This window comes from Fusarium solani (assembly GCF_023522795.1).
Source record: "Fusarium solani strain SB1 chromosome Unknown bctg00000011, whole genome shotgun sequence".
Taxonomy (NCBI): Eukaryota; Fungi; Ascomycota; class Sordariomycetes; order Hypocreales; family Nectriaceae; genus Fusarium; species Fusarium solani.
The window spans coordinates 12,316-29,791 of NW_027072149.1; the positions used below are offsets into that span (position 1 = coordinate 12,316).

Here is a 17,476-nt window from a genome sequence, read left to right on the forward strand (position 1 = left end):
AAATAAATATAATAAGTTTCTTAAAGTTAAGATATACCTTATAGTTTATAGAGATTAATAAATAAAAAATAACTAAGATATATATATAGCTATACTTATAAGTATATTATTTAAAACCCTAATAGCTATTATTAATTATTTTAATTATAAGATATTATAATATAATATAACTAATACTTTTATATATATTTTATTTAATAAAGATATTTTTATAGAGATATTAAAAAGATATTAAAAGCTAAGTAAAGTATTAAAGCTTTAAAAAGCCTTATATAAATTAAAAAAGTTTTTCTTATTATAATAATATTATTTTAAGAGAAATCTCTTAAGTAATAATATAAGAAAAATATTAAATAAAGATTATTATTAAATAATTAATAATATTATCTTATTTTTTTATATAAATAATTATATTTTTTATTTTTTAAGATATACATAAAAGAAAATAATAATATTAATAAAAAATCTATAAGAATTATATTACTTTAAGGGGAGAAAACCCTTTTATTAATTCTTAGGGATAAAAGTTATATAAGACTAAGAGAGCTATTAGTTATAGCTCTTTTAAGCTATTTATATTAATAAGATATATTACTTTTTCTTTAATACCTTACTTTAACTTAAGATAATTATTTTAATAATATAAAAAAAACTCTTTTTTATAATAAATTAATATCCCTAAGGAATATTAATTTATACTTAAAAAAAATAAATATAATTATATATATTATAATAATAACTTAGTTAAATATTACCTTTATTATAAATAAGCTTATAAGATTTAATTAAAACCTAGGCCCTTAATATTATTAGGCTATTAATTAAGTCTTATAATATTTACTTTAAACTAAAGACTATACACTTAGCTTTAAATTAGATTAAAGATTTAAGAAAGATATATTTCTTATAAATATTAATATAAGCTTTATTAATAATATAAAAGACTAAAAGAGCTCTTAAGTATTTATTATAAGGCTATTTAGAGAAATAATTACCTAGAGGGTAAATAAATAAAATATATTTATTATATTTATTATAAAAGTAAAGCTCTTAGCTCTTTTATAAGCTACTAAATAAAATATCTTTATAAATTAATTATTATTTATCTTAAGAGTTAATTTTATAAGGCTAATAACTTAGCGAGGTTTAGTAATATTAGCTAAAGTTATAATTTAATATAATAGCTAATAAATAATTTGCCTTATTAAGGTAAAGCTTATTTAATTATATATAAAGCTTTATTATATAAATATATATAATTATTAACTAAAATAAGAAATTAAAAAAAAAAATTAAAATAAAATATATTTTCTTAAATAAGCTTATTATTAATAACTTAATAAAGGTTTTTTTATTAAATAAGTTTAAATAATTTTATACTTAATTTAGCCTAAAAGATATTTTAATAAAGCTATAATAAAAAAAAAACTAAGAGCTATTTAATTAATAAAAAGAAAAAGATATATAATTATATAATACCTTTATTAAAGTCTTTAAATAAAAGCTTAAGTAAAAAAATAAAAAACTAAATTATTAAATTACTAGCCTTAAAGGCCCTAATAAGAGAAATTATATAATAATATACCTTTAATAAAAATAAATAAATTAAAGTATAAAAAGGGCTATTAATATTAGGTTACTAAGGAAAAAGATATTAAGTAAATAAATAAAAGATATAAGATATATTATAAGTTTATTATAAAAAAAGCATAAGGCTTATTTATATTAATAATAACTAAAGCTAATAATAAAATAAACTCCTCTTAATAAAGCTAAAGGCTTATAATATTAAAAGACCCTAGGCCTAGAGAAAGAAAATAATAAATATAAAAAAAAGGTTAAGAAAATAAATATAAATAACTTAATTACTATTAAATAAATTATTACTTAAAGAATTATTATTATTATTAATAATATATTACTACTAAGAAAAATAGCCTCTAAGAACTAGCCCTAAGGTAATTTACTTATAGGTATTATAAATTAGAAGTTTCTTAGTATATAAAATAATATAATTAAGGGCTAAATTATTATAATAAAAAAATAAAAGCTATAAAAAATTAATATTAATACTTAGAGTTAGCTTATTAATATTAACCTCCCTAATATAAGAGGTATTTTTATAATTATTAAGCTATAAAATAGCCTCCTTAAGAGTATAAATAAGAGAATTATTAAAAGTATATAATAATATAATAATTATTATATAAGATTAAATCTTAGAGAGAAAAAACTTAATATTTATTTATAAGATATATAAGTTAATTATAAAGACTTAAGAGAGAAAAAAAATATATATTAATTATAAAAAAAAAAGAATTAATAATTACTAAAAAGAAATAAGCTCCTAGAGTATTATCTTATCCTTTAAGGTAACTTTAATAAGAGCACTTAAAGCTAGCTTAATTAAGTGCTTAAGGATTAAGTTCTAAGTAAAACTATAATTAACTAAGGTAATAATTACTTATCTAACTTAATAGTAAGACTAATTACTATTTAAGTTATTATATTATTATTAAAGGTCCTTTATAGCTATTTAATAAGCCTAAGTTATACCTAGAAGCTCTAAGGGTATTTATAAGAGGTTAATAAAAAAAATAAATAAAAATCTTAGTTACTTATTATATTATACCTCTTATAATTATAATTATAAAAAATATAAGTCTTTAATTTATTATTAATTATATATAATAAAATAAGATTTTAATAAGTCTAAGTAATATAATAAAAGTATAATATCTTATTAATTATATAATTAATAAAAATATAATTAGAGTTATAAAAAAAAATAAGTTAGCTTAATAATATATATTATAAGAAAAGATATAATAAAAAATAATATTAATATTTAAAAAAAAAAAAAAAAAAAAGGTTATATTTAATTAAAAATTAATACTTATAATATTAAAGTTACTTAGGCTTAAATATTTTAAGCCCTTAGTAAGAATTAAAATAAATAAGCTATTATAAATATAAAAGAAATAAAAATAATTTTATTTATACTTTAATAATATAAAAACCTAAGAGAATATATAAAAATATCTAAGCTTTAATTAAAGGCTATTTTAATAAAAGAAGCTATTTTAAGATAATATTAGTAATATTAAGATAATATCTTTATATTAAAGAGGTATATTAAATTAAGCCCTATATAATAGCTTTAAGGGTAGTTATATACCTTTAATATTAAGCTAAGTAATTTCTAAATTATTAGTATATTAGGCCTAATTAAAAAGGCTATATTATAACTTAAATTAAAAAAAAAGGGTTTCCTTAAAAATAATAATATAAGTAATATATATAAGTTTAAGGATAAGCCTAACTTATTAATACCTTTTTTTTATAGTTTAATCCTTTTAACTCTTTAGCGCTAACTTAATATCTTATTTACTTATTAAAAGTCTTAGTTTTTAATAATTAATAAAATAATCTTATATATAATTATTTTTATTTTTTTCTTAAGAGACTTTATAGCTATAATAATTAACTCTAGAGAGCTATTATAATACCTCTTAATTTATCTTTTAAGGTATTTAAACTAAGATCTAGCCTTAAGTATAGTCTTTAAGGTCTTTAAAACCTAAGGGGTTATAAGGCTAATTACCTCCTTAATAGGCATTAAAGTCTATAGCTATATATTAAGCTTTAAGATAATAATTTTTAGGTTAAGAGGGATAAGCTTAGCTCCTCTAAAGGCTAACTTAATATTTCTTTTTATTATAATAACTTAATATATAATATAAAAGGCTAAAAAGAACTTAGTCTTAGAAATATAAGTTATAAAGTATTTAATTAAATATTTTATTTCTTAATTATAAGCCTATTTAAATAAATTAAAATACTTAATATTAAGAAAATAAAATAAATAAAATAAATAAAGTAATATATAAAATATAATAATTTTCTTTTTTTTATAATATTTTTTAAAATTAATAAAATAATAACTTTTATAGCTATTAAAAATTAAAAAATAATTAAAATTAATTAATTAATTACTTATATATTAATTAAAATATTTCAGTTATTAAAAACTAATATTATTATTAATTTAATTATTTTAACTTATTATAATAGCTTAATTACTTAAGAGATTATTTTCTTAATATTAATTAATAAGGTAATATTAACTTATATTAATAATAAATAATTAAATTACTTAGCCTTTTATATTAATTACCTAAATAATTATAATTCATTTTTAATTTTTAAATTATATTAATTTTAGCTTTTTATACTTATTTATACTTATAATAATTATTTTACTTTAAATTATACTTATTATAAAGCTAGTCTTATTAAAGTTTTAGATATTATTTAATTAAATATTATACTCTATAATTATATTTATTATAAGCCTAAATTAATTATAAATAATAATTAAATCTTTATACTTAGCTCTCTAGTAATTATATATATAAAAAAAATATATTTTAAGCTCTTAGTATTATATAATAAAGTTATAAGCTTAGCGCTTATTAATAAGTAATATATTATAATTAATAAGTAATTAATTAGTTATTTCTTTAATAAAATATAATTATAAGAAAGATCCTCGCGAATCTAAGTTAAAAATAAATTAAATTAAGATTTATTTCTCTAAATTAAATAATTAATATAACTTTAAGATTTAATTATATTATAATTAAATATCTTATTTATAATAATATAGCCTTAGCTTAGAGACCTTATAGATCTTTATAATATATTAGATATTATATTATTTTATATAATAAGATATATATAAACCCTAAGAAGGTCTTAGTAATTAAAGACTAAAAAGAATTAATTAATATTAAGGAAATATAACCTTTTCTTAGCTTTACTAATTACTACTATAAATTCCTTAAATAATTTAAAAAAATCATAATATTATTAATTAATCTTATAAAAAAAAATATAATATTTATATTTAAGAAAAAGGTATAAAAAGTCTTTTATATAATTAAGGAACTTATCCTAAGTAAACTAATACTTAAGATATTTAATCTATCTTAATTAATAAAACTTAAAATAAATACCTTAGACTTTGCGCTAAGAGCTTAGATTAGATAATAAAATAATAAAAAACTCTTATACCTAATTATATTTTATATCTATAAGTTATATAAAGTAAAACTTAATTATCTTATTTATAATAAAAAATTCCTTATAATTATTAATACCTTTAAGGAATTTTAATATTATTTCCTTAGAAGTAAATATTAAATTAAGGTATATATAGACTATAAGAATATTACTTACTTCGCAAAGATATAAGAACTTAGTAAATAATAATTATAATACGCTAAATACCTCTCGGAATTTAATTATATTATTATTTATATTAAAGAAATAAAAAATAGCTAAGCTAATATTATTAATTAATGCCCTAACTTAGATATTAGAAAGATTAAAGCTAAAGAATAACTTATATATTTTATACTAAAAGGATACTTTAAATAAAAGTCTATTAGGTAAATATAAAAGCTAATACCCTTATTAAAATACCTTATACTTATTAAAAAATATAAATAACTAGTTATAGACTTTATTAAGTATATATAAGAATATTAATAATAAAGTAATAAAGTTTAAATATATAAAAGAAAAATCTCTATTTCTAATAAAGTACTTTAAATTATTTTTAATTATTATTACTACTAAGTTATATATTATAATAACTTAGAAAAGATAATTAAAGCTATATAATAATAATCTAATAATTATAATCTTAAAAGTAAAATAAAAAGAAAAATATATTAATATAAAAGATATTATAAAAAAGTTACTAGCACTAAGTAAGATAATAGACTATTATCCCTGCTCGAGCACCTTAAGCTTATTAAGGATTATAAAGAATAAATTATTAATTTTATTAATTACGCATAAGGATATAACTATTAAAAAGATAGGCTCCTTATATTTAAAAGGAAAATTATTATATTTAATAAAGTTTTTAAATAAATCTTTAATTATTATTATAATTGGTTTTTATATAATAGTAATTACTAACTAATATTTAAAGCTATAAGCTAGATCTATAATAATTACCTATTTAAGGAATAAATCTAAGGTAAAATCTAATACTACTTAAAATATAAAAATTATAAAAAACTTAAAATCTATAAATAAGATAGAGTTATAAGGACTTTATACTAAGTTAATAAAGTAACTTATATAATAAAATAAGGTAATTTACTCTTATAATAAATCCTAGAATATAATAAATAACTCTTAGATAATAAAAAGATAAATAAGCTATAAGTATTAAATAAATTATAATATAACCTTATACGCGAGATATATAGCTATTAGCTATATAAATATTAAGGGATTAATAAAACCTTAGAATAAGTTAAGATAATATTTATCTTTCTTAAAATAAAGAAAATTATTTTATAAATTATTAATTAATATTATTTTTATATAAAAACTAAGGCATAATGCTATAAACCTTATAGAAAATTATAGCTACTCTTAGTTATATAATAACTATAAGACTTAATTATTATAGACTTTATTATTAAATTACTCTTATTAAAAAAATTAGTTATTAAAAACTTTTATAATAATATTCTTATTATTATAAATAAACTTATAAAATTTTCTTATTTTATACCTTATAGAGAATTAATAATAATAAAAGAATTTACTTATTTTTTCTATTTTTATATTATTAAAATATATAATATATTACTTAAAATTATTATAAGTTAAGGATTATTATTTGCCTTAAAATTCTAGTAAAGCCTTATAAAATACTTAGGAATTAATTATAAACTTTTTATTATATATTATAAGGAGATAAATAAATAAACTAAATATATAAATTAAATATTAAAATAATACCTTTAATGCTATATTAACTATAAATAAACTAACTAGGTTAAAAAGCTATTAGCTATATAACTAGCTTATAATATAGTAATTAATAAAAGTATAAAGATTATATTAGCTTATATTAATTTTAGATTTATATTAAATATATATTATTAAATATAAGATATTATTATTAATCTTAAAGTAATTCTTATTAATAATTAATTAAAGAATTTATATAAAGAAATATAAATAAAACTTAAGTTTATTAGGAATAAAATAATAAATTATATTAATAGAAAAAGAATTAAGGAATTAATCTTCTTAGAGGGAAATATAATTTATTTTATAATAAAAAATATTAAAATAAAATAATAAAATAAAAAACTTAATTATAAGTATATTAAACCCTATAAAATTAAATAAAAAATCTTAAAATATAATTATAAATTAAACTTATTACTTAAAGTTAAGCTTTATTTAATCTTTTATATTTTATTACTTAAATTAATAAAAAATATTATCTAAGTTAAAATTAATAATAAACTAAAAATAAAAGTTAAGGGATTAAAAAAATATATTATAAAAACTATCTTTAATATAAATAAAACTAATAATAAAATAATATATTTTATTAAATAAAAAGATTACCTTAACTTAGAAAATATATAAAAACCCCTAGAATACCTTATTAATATATAATACCTTCTAAAGAACTTCTATTAATAATACTAAGCATAGACTCATTAAGGCTAATAGCATTCTAATTAATTAAATTAATAGCCCTAAAAGAATATACCTCTATAATAATAAATAACTCCTTATAGAGCTCGCCTAACTCCTCTAAGGCATATAAGCCGCGCTTAAAGGCCTTATTACTATGCGCTTTAAGTAATTTCTTCTATTTCTAAATACGAGTAAGCTTAGCTATTACCTCCTCTAAGGTAGCCTCTACCTTAGCTTTTTTATCTTCTAGGCGCTTATGCTCTTAGATATTTTTCGCAATTATAAAAGATTAGCTAATAGCTATAAAAAATACTAATATTTACTTATAGAAAGAAGCTATATTAGCCTTATTATATATAACCTTTATATTAATATAATTAAAATAATAATTAAAATAATTAGAAATTACCTTATAAGATAAGCCTTAATAAAAATAATAAATATAAAGTATAATTTTAAAACTAAAAGCCTTAATATAAGTAAAAAGACCTTATATTTTAAAAAGCTTTTATAAAGAAATATATTTAAAAACTTAGCCTAATATTATATTAATAAAAAGAGATTTTTATAAATTAGAGTTACCTACTAATAATACTTAGTTACTAAAACTAGTCTTAAAGATAAGATTAATAAAGAGGGAACCTTATATTATAACTATAATATAGGCTAAGTAAGGAAGTATAGTAAAAATACTTTAATTAAGTAGGGACTAAAAAGACTAAATATCGCTTATATTAGTCCTAGGACTAAATATTAAGAATATTAATCCTACCCTAGACTAAACCTAGAGGATATTAGTTTAAAGATTAACTATAAGTATATAAAATATATTTATTATACTTTCTATATAATAACTACCTTAGCTATTAATATAACTTAGTTATACTTAATACCTTAAGCATATTACTAGATATAACTTATACCTTTTATTACTTAGACTATACCTAGCACTCTCTGCTAATATAAACCTAGCACGACTGGTTTATCCCTTAGGAAACACATAATCGTCACAGTTAGGATTAAATTATAATATTTTAGGCTATATTATATTCTTTATCTTAATATATATTACTATAAGAAAGGTCTTCTTTATTTAACTTACCTTTAATATATTTAGGCTATAATAACTTAAGTTTCTTAATCTCTATATATTAAAGAATTACTAAGAGAGGGATATTAATATATTATAAACCTCTAGGTAAGCTTAGTTTTACTTTAAAATTAAGACTTATTACCTCTTATAAGGCTTACCACGCCTTAATTTATATTTATAAGTCTATATAATAAATAATATAAGGTATTTAATTAATTTAATTTTTAAAATAAAAGAGAAATTATAAGATAATAACCCTATAGGTAAATAATTAAATTAATCTCGGCCTATATGCCTCTTATTTCAACTTAAAGATAAAAGTTAGGAACTACCTTAGTTTAGGAATTATTAATCTCATATTCGTAGCAGCGCTTAAGTGCCCTTTAGCTAGCATCTAAAGCTCTTAGGTCTTAGCTTTAATGCGGAGCGGGAAGGCTAGAGATCCTAATGGGATAATCTATGTTATCTCCTCTCTAGGGAAAGAGAAAACTGTGTCGATCCATTGCCGTTTTGGTTTAATAGAAACCCTTGTCAAAGAACCATCGTCAGTTTGTTTAACCGGCTGCAGCCCCAATAGCCCCCCTCGCAGGGGTCGAGTCTTACAAGCAGGGCGGACATGAACACGGCCTAGATAGGTGCCTAACTCCAGGCAGCTGATCAAGTTATGGTGGAGACATATGGGTATCTGACCTTTATTTACGCTTGATCGGCGGGGAAGCGTTTGTTCAGCTTAGCGGGTCACTGGCTGGTGTGGGAGGGGGTAAGGCGCAATCGTCTCAAAGGAAGACGTGTACTACGGAGTAAGAAATCGTGGTGGGGCGGTGAGGGGAGAAAATCGACTCAGCCGCAAGTGCGACCAGATTCGAAATCATTAGCCCATCGTCATCTTGCCTCAGTTAAAGATAATACTAAAAGTTATACTAATAGGTATTTAAAGCCATCGCTTACCCTGCACACCTTATCAGATCAAATCGTGGGAGGGCAGACCAGTCCGCTCCGTGCTAATCGCTTAGAGCATACTAGATGGTCTACGTTATCTCGTCGCCTTTAAAGCAAAAATCTTACTGCTACGTTATAGGTGCTGGTTATAACCGAGCTTCTTGTCCTGCCTCACATGATACGAAGATCCATGAGTTGCTTATCATATACGTTATGCAATAATAAAAGCCGCAACACTTTATTTTAAATATTATAATTGTGCCGACCAGTGGGTGTTCGGGCTATTTATAAGTCGCCCGTCTCATTTACTATAACGTTACAAATCGGCAATCCCGGGATTTAGATGTTCCCTTGATACTGTATTGCATTACCAAGACATCAACAACTGTAAAGTCATGGTGAGTTGTACACCATGTATTGGCCGCACCGATTCCTTTCATCACAAGCCACCACTGGTGTATTTCGATTTCCCTTATTCCAGATAACTACTGCAGAAAGTTCTCGTAACAATTCAATCAATCTGACAAATCAATCGCAAGGTTAGGTACATGCAGCGAGTAGGTCTTGCCCCATGATCACTAATCAATATATGTTTCAATATGTCTGCTTTGAATTAGCATTAAACTCTGGATTACAGATTACTATTCATTATTTTCATAGTGCTATAGGTTAGATCCAAGAATAGGAGGTTTATCATCAGGCTTTTCTTACCCATGACCACAAATGAAACGGCAATCCCAAGTATAAAAGAGTGATGATACTCTCTAAAACCCTGAATAAAACTCTCATCTGCCTGAAGTATGCCAGTTTATTTTTGCAGATTATATTTTACGATTAAATTGCCCGCGTCTACTATTTATCTCAACGAACGACAACAACAGCATGGCAACTATCCAATCCTCTTGCATCTGTGGCCAGAACCGCATCAGCTTTACCAATAAGCCAATTGTTAAATTCCGATGTCACTGTACCGATGAACGGAAGTTGACTGGAGCAGCCTTTGCCCTAAATATCCTCTTCTCTACCGACTCGCTAAAGATCCTCTCGGGCACATTGAAAACCTGGTCAAAGCTTGCAGACAGCGGAAACACGATCACGAATCACGTATGTGACGGATGTGGCGGCTTGCTATATCGCACGTCAGACGGATATCCCGGTACGATGGTCATTAAGGCTGGGTGCATAGATAGCTTCGACGCTTCGGAGGAATACGTTCCTGATGTTGAGATATTCACACGATCGAGGGTTAGCTGGGTTGAGCCTATTAAAGGGGCTAAGCAAGAAGTTGCGGATTTCACGGAGTAAAAGTCTTGTTCCGACAGGCTTGTTATGGTTTGGAGAAGGGATATGAGCCAATTTGTGTCATTTAGTAATATGGCAAGCAATATTTCCTACAAGAAGGATATCCAGGCTCAAGTATGTCACATTTAACAAAGGGAAATTTAATTAATAGAAGCTCTTAATTTCAGTCTCTAAAGATTGAAAAGAGGTCGGTTTCCATAAGATTAGTAGAGTCTCCATGGCCCCTTGGACAAATGAGACGTAGATGGCGACTGACTGAGCAGTAGATCCCTGTTCTGGTGGCAAATGGCCTTGTACTTGTAAGCTTCCTGTTGTGGACTAATCGATAATGACGTGACCCTTTACATGATTCCCACCATCAACAGCTATTACGCTCAACGGAAGGTCTTAAAGGGCCAATTGATCCTGTACCCAAACTGTGGGAATAATTTTCTGTACCAGGATGCCGGCCTGTTGCGCAGCACGCTGTTATCTTCCTGGTAGAGTAGAGAATAACTTCTTGGGCTCGTCAAGGCTTGGACCATCGAATAGATCAAGCACCATTTAGGTTGCACGGAGAAATACTATAGTTGAAATTTCCTAGCATGGGATCAATACGTAAAATAACATCATGGTTTGCTTTCTTCCAAGTTTGACATGGCTCTAGATCTGACGAAGACTAAGCAAGTCGCCGCCGCCGACGCCAAGTTCCCTTGTTGCTCATTTTCCACCTTCTTGTCAATGCCTTGGCGATATCGCTACCTATTTATATTGTCCTTGTGCCCAGCATACAGCTCATACATCGTTTTATCGAAGAACGCAATCATCTCCCCGGTCCCGCTATCCCCGGGGGCAATGCTTGCGTTCCATAAACACCGCATAGCCCAGCTTCCCGGTCCAGGAACTGTAAAATTTACTATTAATATAGTTACTCAAATCTTAAATTTGAAGTTGAAAGGGCGACTTTCACTCACCCAGAATAAATTCGGCAACCCGCTCCAAACCATGCAGCCCTTCTTCCTCCATTGTATGCCGTTGATTTTGACATCTTGCATGGTCAATAAGCCACCAAGTCCCCAATCATATTGTACATGCTCTGGAAACTCGCCAATAAACAATCGGCTCCTATCGTTGCTGCCAAAAGTTGCCTGAAGGGCCTTCTGGCTCTCGCAGTTGAGCTGAGGCTTGAACATCTCGGCCGTGGTTTCCCTCTTTACTAATTTTTCATCATCTGCGAGTAAGCTTTGCAGGATCTTCAAGAAGTCGGGTACAGTGCCATAAGCGCCTTGGCCACCGAATTCCTCGGCGTATTCTCCCCTGGTCTGGGTCCTGAATATGGGAGCATCATTCCCTGCCCGTCGGACACATTAGAATCACGTACTGTCATGCCTGCCAAGCGGGCTCTGAGCACTGGTTGCCTTTCCGGCCAGAAAGTTGTGTCCGTAATACGCAGCGGTTCAAAGATGTTCTGTTGGCAATACTCCTCTAAGGTAGTCTGGGCGATTCGGGCAACCCCCAAACCTACCCAATCGAGACCGCCACCATACTGCCAAGAGCTACCTGGCTCAAACAAGAGTGGGCAGCCAAAGCGGTCTACTACTTTTGGAAATGGGGCAGAAGGAGGAAGCCCAATGGAAGTATGGTACTCCTGGATGAGAGTCGAAGTCATGCTATACCCAACGCCCGAGGAGTGGGTAAGAAGATGCCTAGGAATGTTTAGAATGATGTTGTCTTTTTCGACTGAACAGCACCCACCGCAGAGTGATGTTATTTTCTCTCTTCGTAAGCACCGCTCGTCCTTCCTTCATCTCTGCCAAGATCGGTAGCCTCTTTAGCTCTGGCAGAATGTCAAAAACATCCTCGTCAAGTGTCCATTTTCCACGCTCAACCAACTGCAGAGCTGCAATTGTGGTAATTAGCTTCGTGAAGCTAGCAAAGACCAAAAACGCGTCAAGTTTGAGAGCCTCCTCTGTCCCGTGTAACGATCGGGGACCAAATGCCCTCGAATACCGGAAGCTGCCCGTCTCGTTAGTGGCCATTAAGACTGTTCCTGAGATTTTGCCTTGGGCAATGGCCGTAGTGAATGCTTCTTCCAATGACGGCATTTTCCCCATATAGCCCTCAACAAGGGACAATGGGTCAACCAATCTTAAGTTCTTAACTGCCACTCCCACGCCGAAACAGGTCTTCGTCGCGTTGGTTATCTATATGACACACTGTACATCCTCGAAGTTCCTACATTGGATTCCACGAACAGAGGTTAGTCAAACTTGCAACTGCTTCCTAATCAGGTCGATCAGTAATCATTCCGATCCTCAGCTTTAACTTATCCACAAGTTTCATCAGAATTAGTACGGCCAAGAAACTTGCGGTAAGCTTATTCGCTCGGTATTCTTGCATTTATGTTCAGTAATATTCAAAATTGATGCGGCTTTAGAATTATGCCGATAACATTCATGGGGGACGGTAGCACAAGCGGTTTAATTTCCCTGATTATAAATCAATCCCTGTAAACAAATCATTATCCGTACGAGAGAGCTTGTCATGAGATAATATTTGTCTGAATCGTCATCTTAAGGGTTGCTTGGCCACGATGTCATGTAAGGGTTTGCGCGCTACAGCAAGTCGGTGAAGTCATTATGATACAAATAGGGTTTTGTCTGGTGATTACAAAGAAGTCGCGGCGATATTATATAAATACGCCGGCTCGGAGGTCATCGGAGATATTAGCCATTAGGATACTGCTAGAATACAAAAATTATCCATGTCATATTTGTAATAGCGTCATTGCAAGAAACAGTAAGGAAACTGAGATCAGGTAGTATATAGAGTGCAAGTTACCCAGAATCTCCGTCACGCGACTCTAATTCTCATCGATTTGCCTCTTTGGAAAACAACGTACTCAACCAAATTTTCATACGTCATTTCTAGCAATTTAACCATGTCTCTCCTAAAAAAGACAGTTCTTGTGATCGGAGGAACAGGAGCTCAGGGCTCGGCTGTGGTCAAAGGTAGCCGTTCTATTATACAATGGGGAAAGCTGACTCACTTGGCAAATAGCTCTCGCTCAGGACGGCAAGTACAAGATTCGAGTTATAACAAGAAGTAACCAGTCAACCGAGGCAAAAGTACTTGCCGAGATTCCGAACGTGACTCTTTTCCTTGGAAATCCCTATGATGAAGCTGATCTTCAGCAAGCCTATAAAGGTGTGCAACTAGCCTTTGCCAATACAAATGGATTTGCCATTGGAGAGAAGGCCGAGATATACTGGGGAATTCGTATGTATGAGCTTGCTGTTCAGAACGAGTTGGAGCACTTCGTATGGGCCGGAGTCGATTATGGCTCAAAGCTAGGTGGCTTTGCTCCAAACTACCGTTGCGGACACTTGGATGGAAAAAATAAAGTCACTGGTGAGAAAATTGCGTATCCTTATTATGATCTGCGAGAGAATGACTGACATGATTTCTAGAGTACTTGAAATCTCAGCCCACGTCGCCAGTAGCCTGGTCTGTTCTAAGCAGCTGCCCATACATCGAGATGCTTTCGGAGAATTGGCGGCCAAAGAAGGACGAGAGCGGAACTTACGTCTTCGCCGTTCCTCTCGGCAACGGTGCCTCGCCAATGATCCACTTGGAAGATCTGGGACTATATGCCCGCTGGACTTTTGACAATCCGGCAGAATCGACGGGTATTAACCTGGAAGTTGCCACAACTCATGTCAGCTTGGACGACCTCGTGCAGACATTCCAAAATGTTACCGGGAAACCCGTTAGAGCTGTGCGCTTAACTCCAGAGGAGTACTTTGCAGGTGGCTATGAGCCTCTCGATACGGACAGGAAACTTGGCTATGGGACCGACGGATCAGACGGGACTCTACAGACAGCGGGTCAGAACTTTATCGGATTCTTTAACGTGTGGCGTGACAACCTTGCGAAGAGAGACTATGCTCTCCTTGACAAGATCTTGCCCACCCGTGTGAAGACATTGGAAGAATGGATGAGAAAGACAGAGTATACAGGAGAGTACAAGCCAGTTCTAGTAGATGTGGCGCGAGGAAACTTTCCTATTAAAGGGCAATAGGTAGACAACAACTGTGCCAAGGGTCGCCTTAAAACAATTAAATACACGGTTTTATGCATGGACTTATTCTTGCTTCCTGTATTTTTATTTAATTCTACACCCCGTGATATGCCTTGTGTACAAAGCCATTAGGTCAGTCGAAATTGCCCTTTTGAGTTTCGCGATCAAAACGCTAGCCTATTTTAGACTTAGTGCTTAAAACCTCTAGCCAACTAGAATTTAGCGGTCACACACTAACTTTATTAGATTTTCGCGGTTATACACTAGCCTAATTAGGATTTCGCGGTTAACTCAGGGGCAAGCTCATCTCATTAAGCTATAGGAACTTTAAGACAGTCCAAGTCAATCATTATAATACTACTTCTTAATTACTATGCCTAAAGCACCTAAGAAGCATAGGTGACCTCGAAAGTATAATACACCAAAGGAGAAAGCAAGGTAAGATATTATTACTAAATGCGCTCGACGACGGCTTCGGAGCTCCTCGGTGCATAGAGATATCCGATTTCAAGTCTATGTCCCCTAACCGATAGAAGCTTTGCGGCCTCTATCCTCGCTGCAACGTCACATAGAGTCGATAAGCTGCCTCGATATCCTCGCAAACGCCGCTAGCCGGTTAGATCGAGCTAAGACGCCACCCCCACTAGCTCTGAATCATATTATAAGCAACATCATTATGGCCGGAAATTCGCCTAGCCCGTTAGGAGAGACAACGCTGAGATCGTGCGCGATGGGACCATATGGCGACCGGTTTCACTCTACCGGAGATAATGACATCTACGAAACTTCGGATTTATAGTTACATAATGCTACTATATCGGGTTCCCCAGAGAGAGAGAGCACATCGAGCTTCTTGCCTGGGAGAATAAGTGCCCTTCCTAACCCTAAAGCAGTTAAAAACGAAGCGGGTAGAATACGGGAAGATAAGAACGCAATTTACCAAGAAGAAGGTATCGGCGAAGGACTGTTGTCTGACGTCGAGCCTCAGTCAGAAGACGCTTTTGAAACAGACTCTAGCTCTAAGTCGGATATCTTAGATGCCGAAAGTGAGATAGATATCGACGACACCAATATTCCTTCTAAGTCGGACCTCTACTTGGCAAAAGGTTTCTTAGAAAGGAACTAGGGGCATTTATGCAATTGCCAAGAAAAAGAAGAAGAAGAAGAAGAAGAAGAAGAAGAAGTGAATGTCAGCGGGGATGCACGGCCTGGGCTCGGTCTAAAGGATATGGCTGACTACTGGCGGAACCTTGCGGTACCAGATGCAATTAGCACTGCGTCACCTCAGGCTAGGATAGAAGAAAATGAACAGGTTCAGCCAGATTGGTCCTTAATACTAAGTGATGGGGAGAGTCGCCCAAACTTAGACATCCAGAGGTCTCAAAACATCGCCCCCAATATTCAACGTACTTGGGATGTGGACAGCGTCATCTCCTGGGCTTCGTGTTTATCAGTTAACCGTGGCCTTTACGTCTCGTATCATCCGCCAACTTCAAGGAATTTTAGAAGCAGCATTTATGTCTTCCACCAAGGAACAGCTTTGCACCTTATCCCTCACCTTCGACTGGGCAGCGGACGCCAATCTCCTACCAAGTATTCAAGTCGGGAACGCGCCAAACTACCAGTTGGGGGTTATATGGGCTGGCCAGTGAAAATGCGGGACGGGGTCCGGGGGTAGGACCGGATCGTCGACAGGGGTCCCAAACTACCACTGCCAAACTACCAATTTCCCCCTGAGAGCCTCAAGGTTATCTTCGTCTTTCCTCACTAATCGCCGCAAAGCAGCCCACGACGACGAGAGAGGAGCAGGCTCTACCTACTGGAGAGTGTTGCATATGCCTCTACCCAGATTGTCACAAGAGTGCACCACAAGAGTCAGAGTGGTGTTACAGATCTGTTGCAGGTCCGGCAGGTCTCGTATCACAGCCTCGTCTCGTCGAATATAATGAGGACGAGGAAGAACGAAGACGAAGGGACGGAGTTGAATCAATCAATAATCTGTTCTTCTCCATCTTGAGATCATCATTCATCTTGACTGACCACCCTCGTATCCGACAGAGAGAGGGTTTCCATGGCAGTCAGCGAGACACCATCGGATCATATATCCATCGCCACCATCGTCAGTCGCGGACAACGCTGGATATCAGGGTATCGCTCACCATCCGCCACCACTTCAAGAATCACCCCACTTAAAGCATAGCAGAAAAATTCATCTCTCCATACAAATTCTACGATGCTATTTGCATCATATTTTATTCTAATAAAATCATTTAGAAAAACGAAAAATTGCAATGCATTATTTTTTACATACTATCTTACCCCGGGCCTTTTCTATTCGACTTTGCTACCTATAATGGGAGTTTCAGCACTTTGAAAATTTTGCATTTTTCTCTCCCTCATCCTTCCACTCCTACAAAGTTAGCAAGGCTCTCTACGCAGCTTATAACTATAAAATATCTCTAAATTAGGTCACTATGTTTACACCGAAAAAGACATTATTGATGCCATATTCGATATTACTGACGGTTCTCTATCACAGTACCAGGCCTCCGAGAAGC

General features: G+C 30.4%; 2 protein-coding genes across 2 annotated transcripts; one reads left to right on the top strand and one right to left on the bottom strand.

The window, feature by feature from the left end:
- Nucleotides 1-11,750: 11,750 nt before the first annotated feature.
- Nucleotides 11,751-12,942, bottom strand: MRS44_015038 (uncharacterized protein; the record flags this gene model as incomplete). The annotated part of the gene is made up of 3 exons (XM_065619043.1): nt 11,812-12,159; nt 12,219-12,543; nt 12,593-12,942. Coding segments are annotated over 3 exons (1,023 nt in total), but the record flags the coding sequence as incomplete, so codon positions are not given.
- An 836-nt stretch (nt 12,943-13,778) lies between these two features.
- On the top strand, nt 13,779-14,918 carry MRS44_015039 (uncharacterized protein; the record flags this gene model as incomplete). Its single annotated transcript, XM_046283280.1, has 3 exons — nt 13,779-13,848; nt 13,898-14,248; nt 14,308-14,918. 3 exons carry the CDS (start codon nt 13,779-13,781, stop codon nt 14,916-14,918), a joined length of 1,032 nt encoding a protein of 343 aa, XP_046123363.1.
- Nucleotides 14,919-17,476: the final 2,558 nt, after the last annotated feature.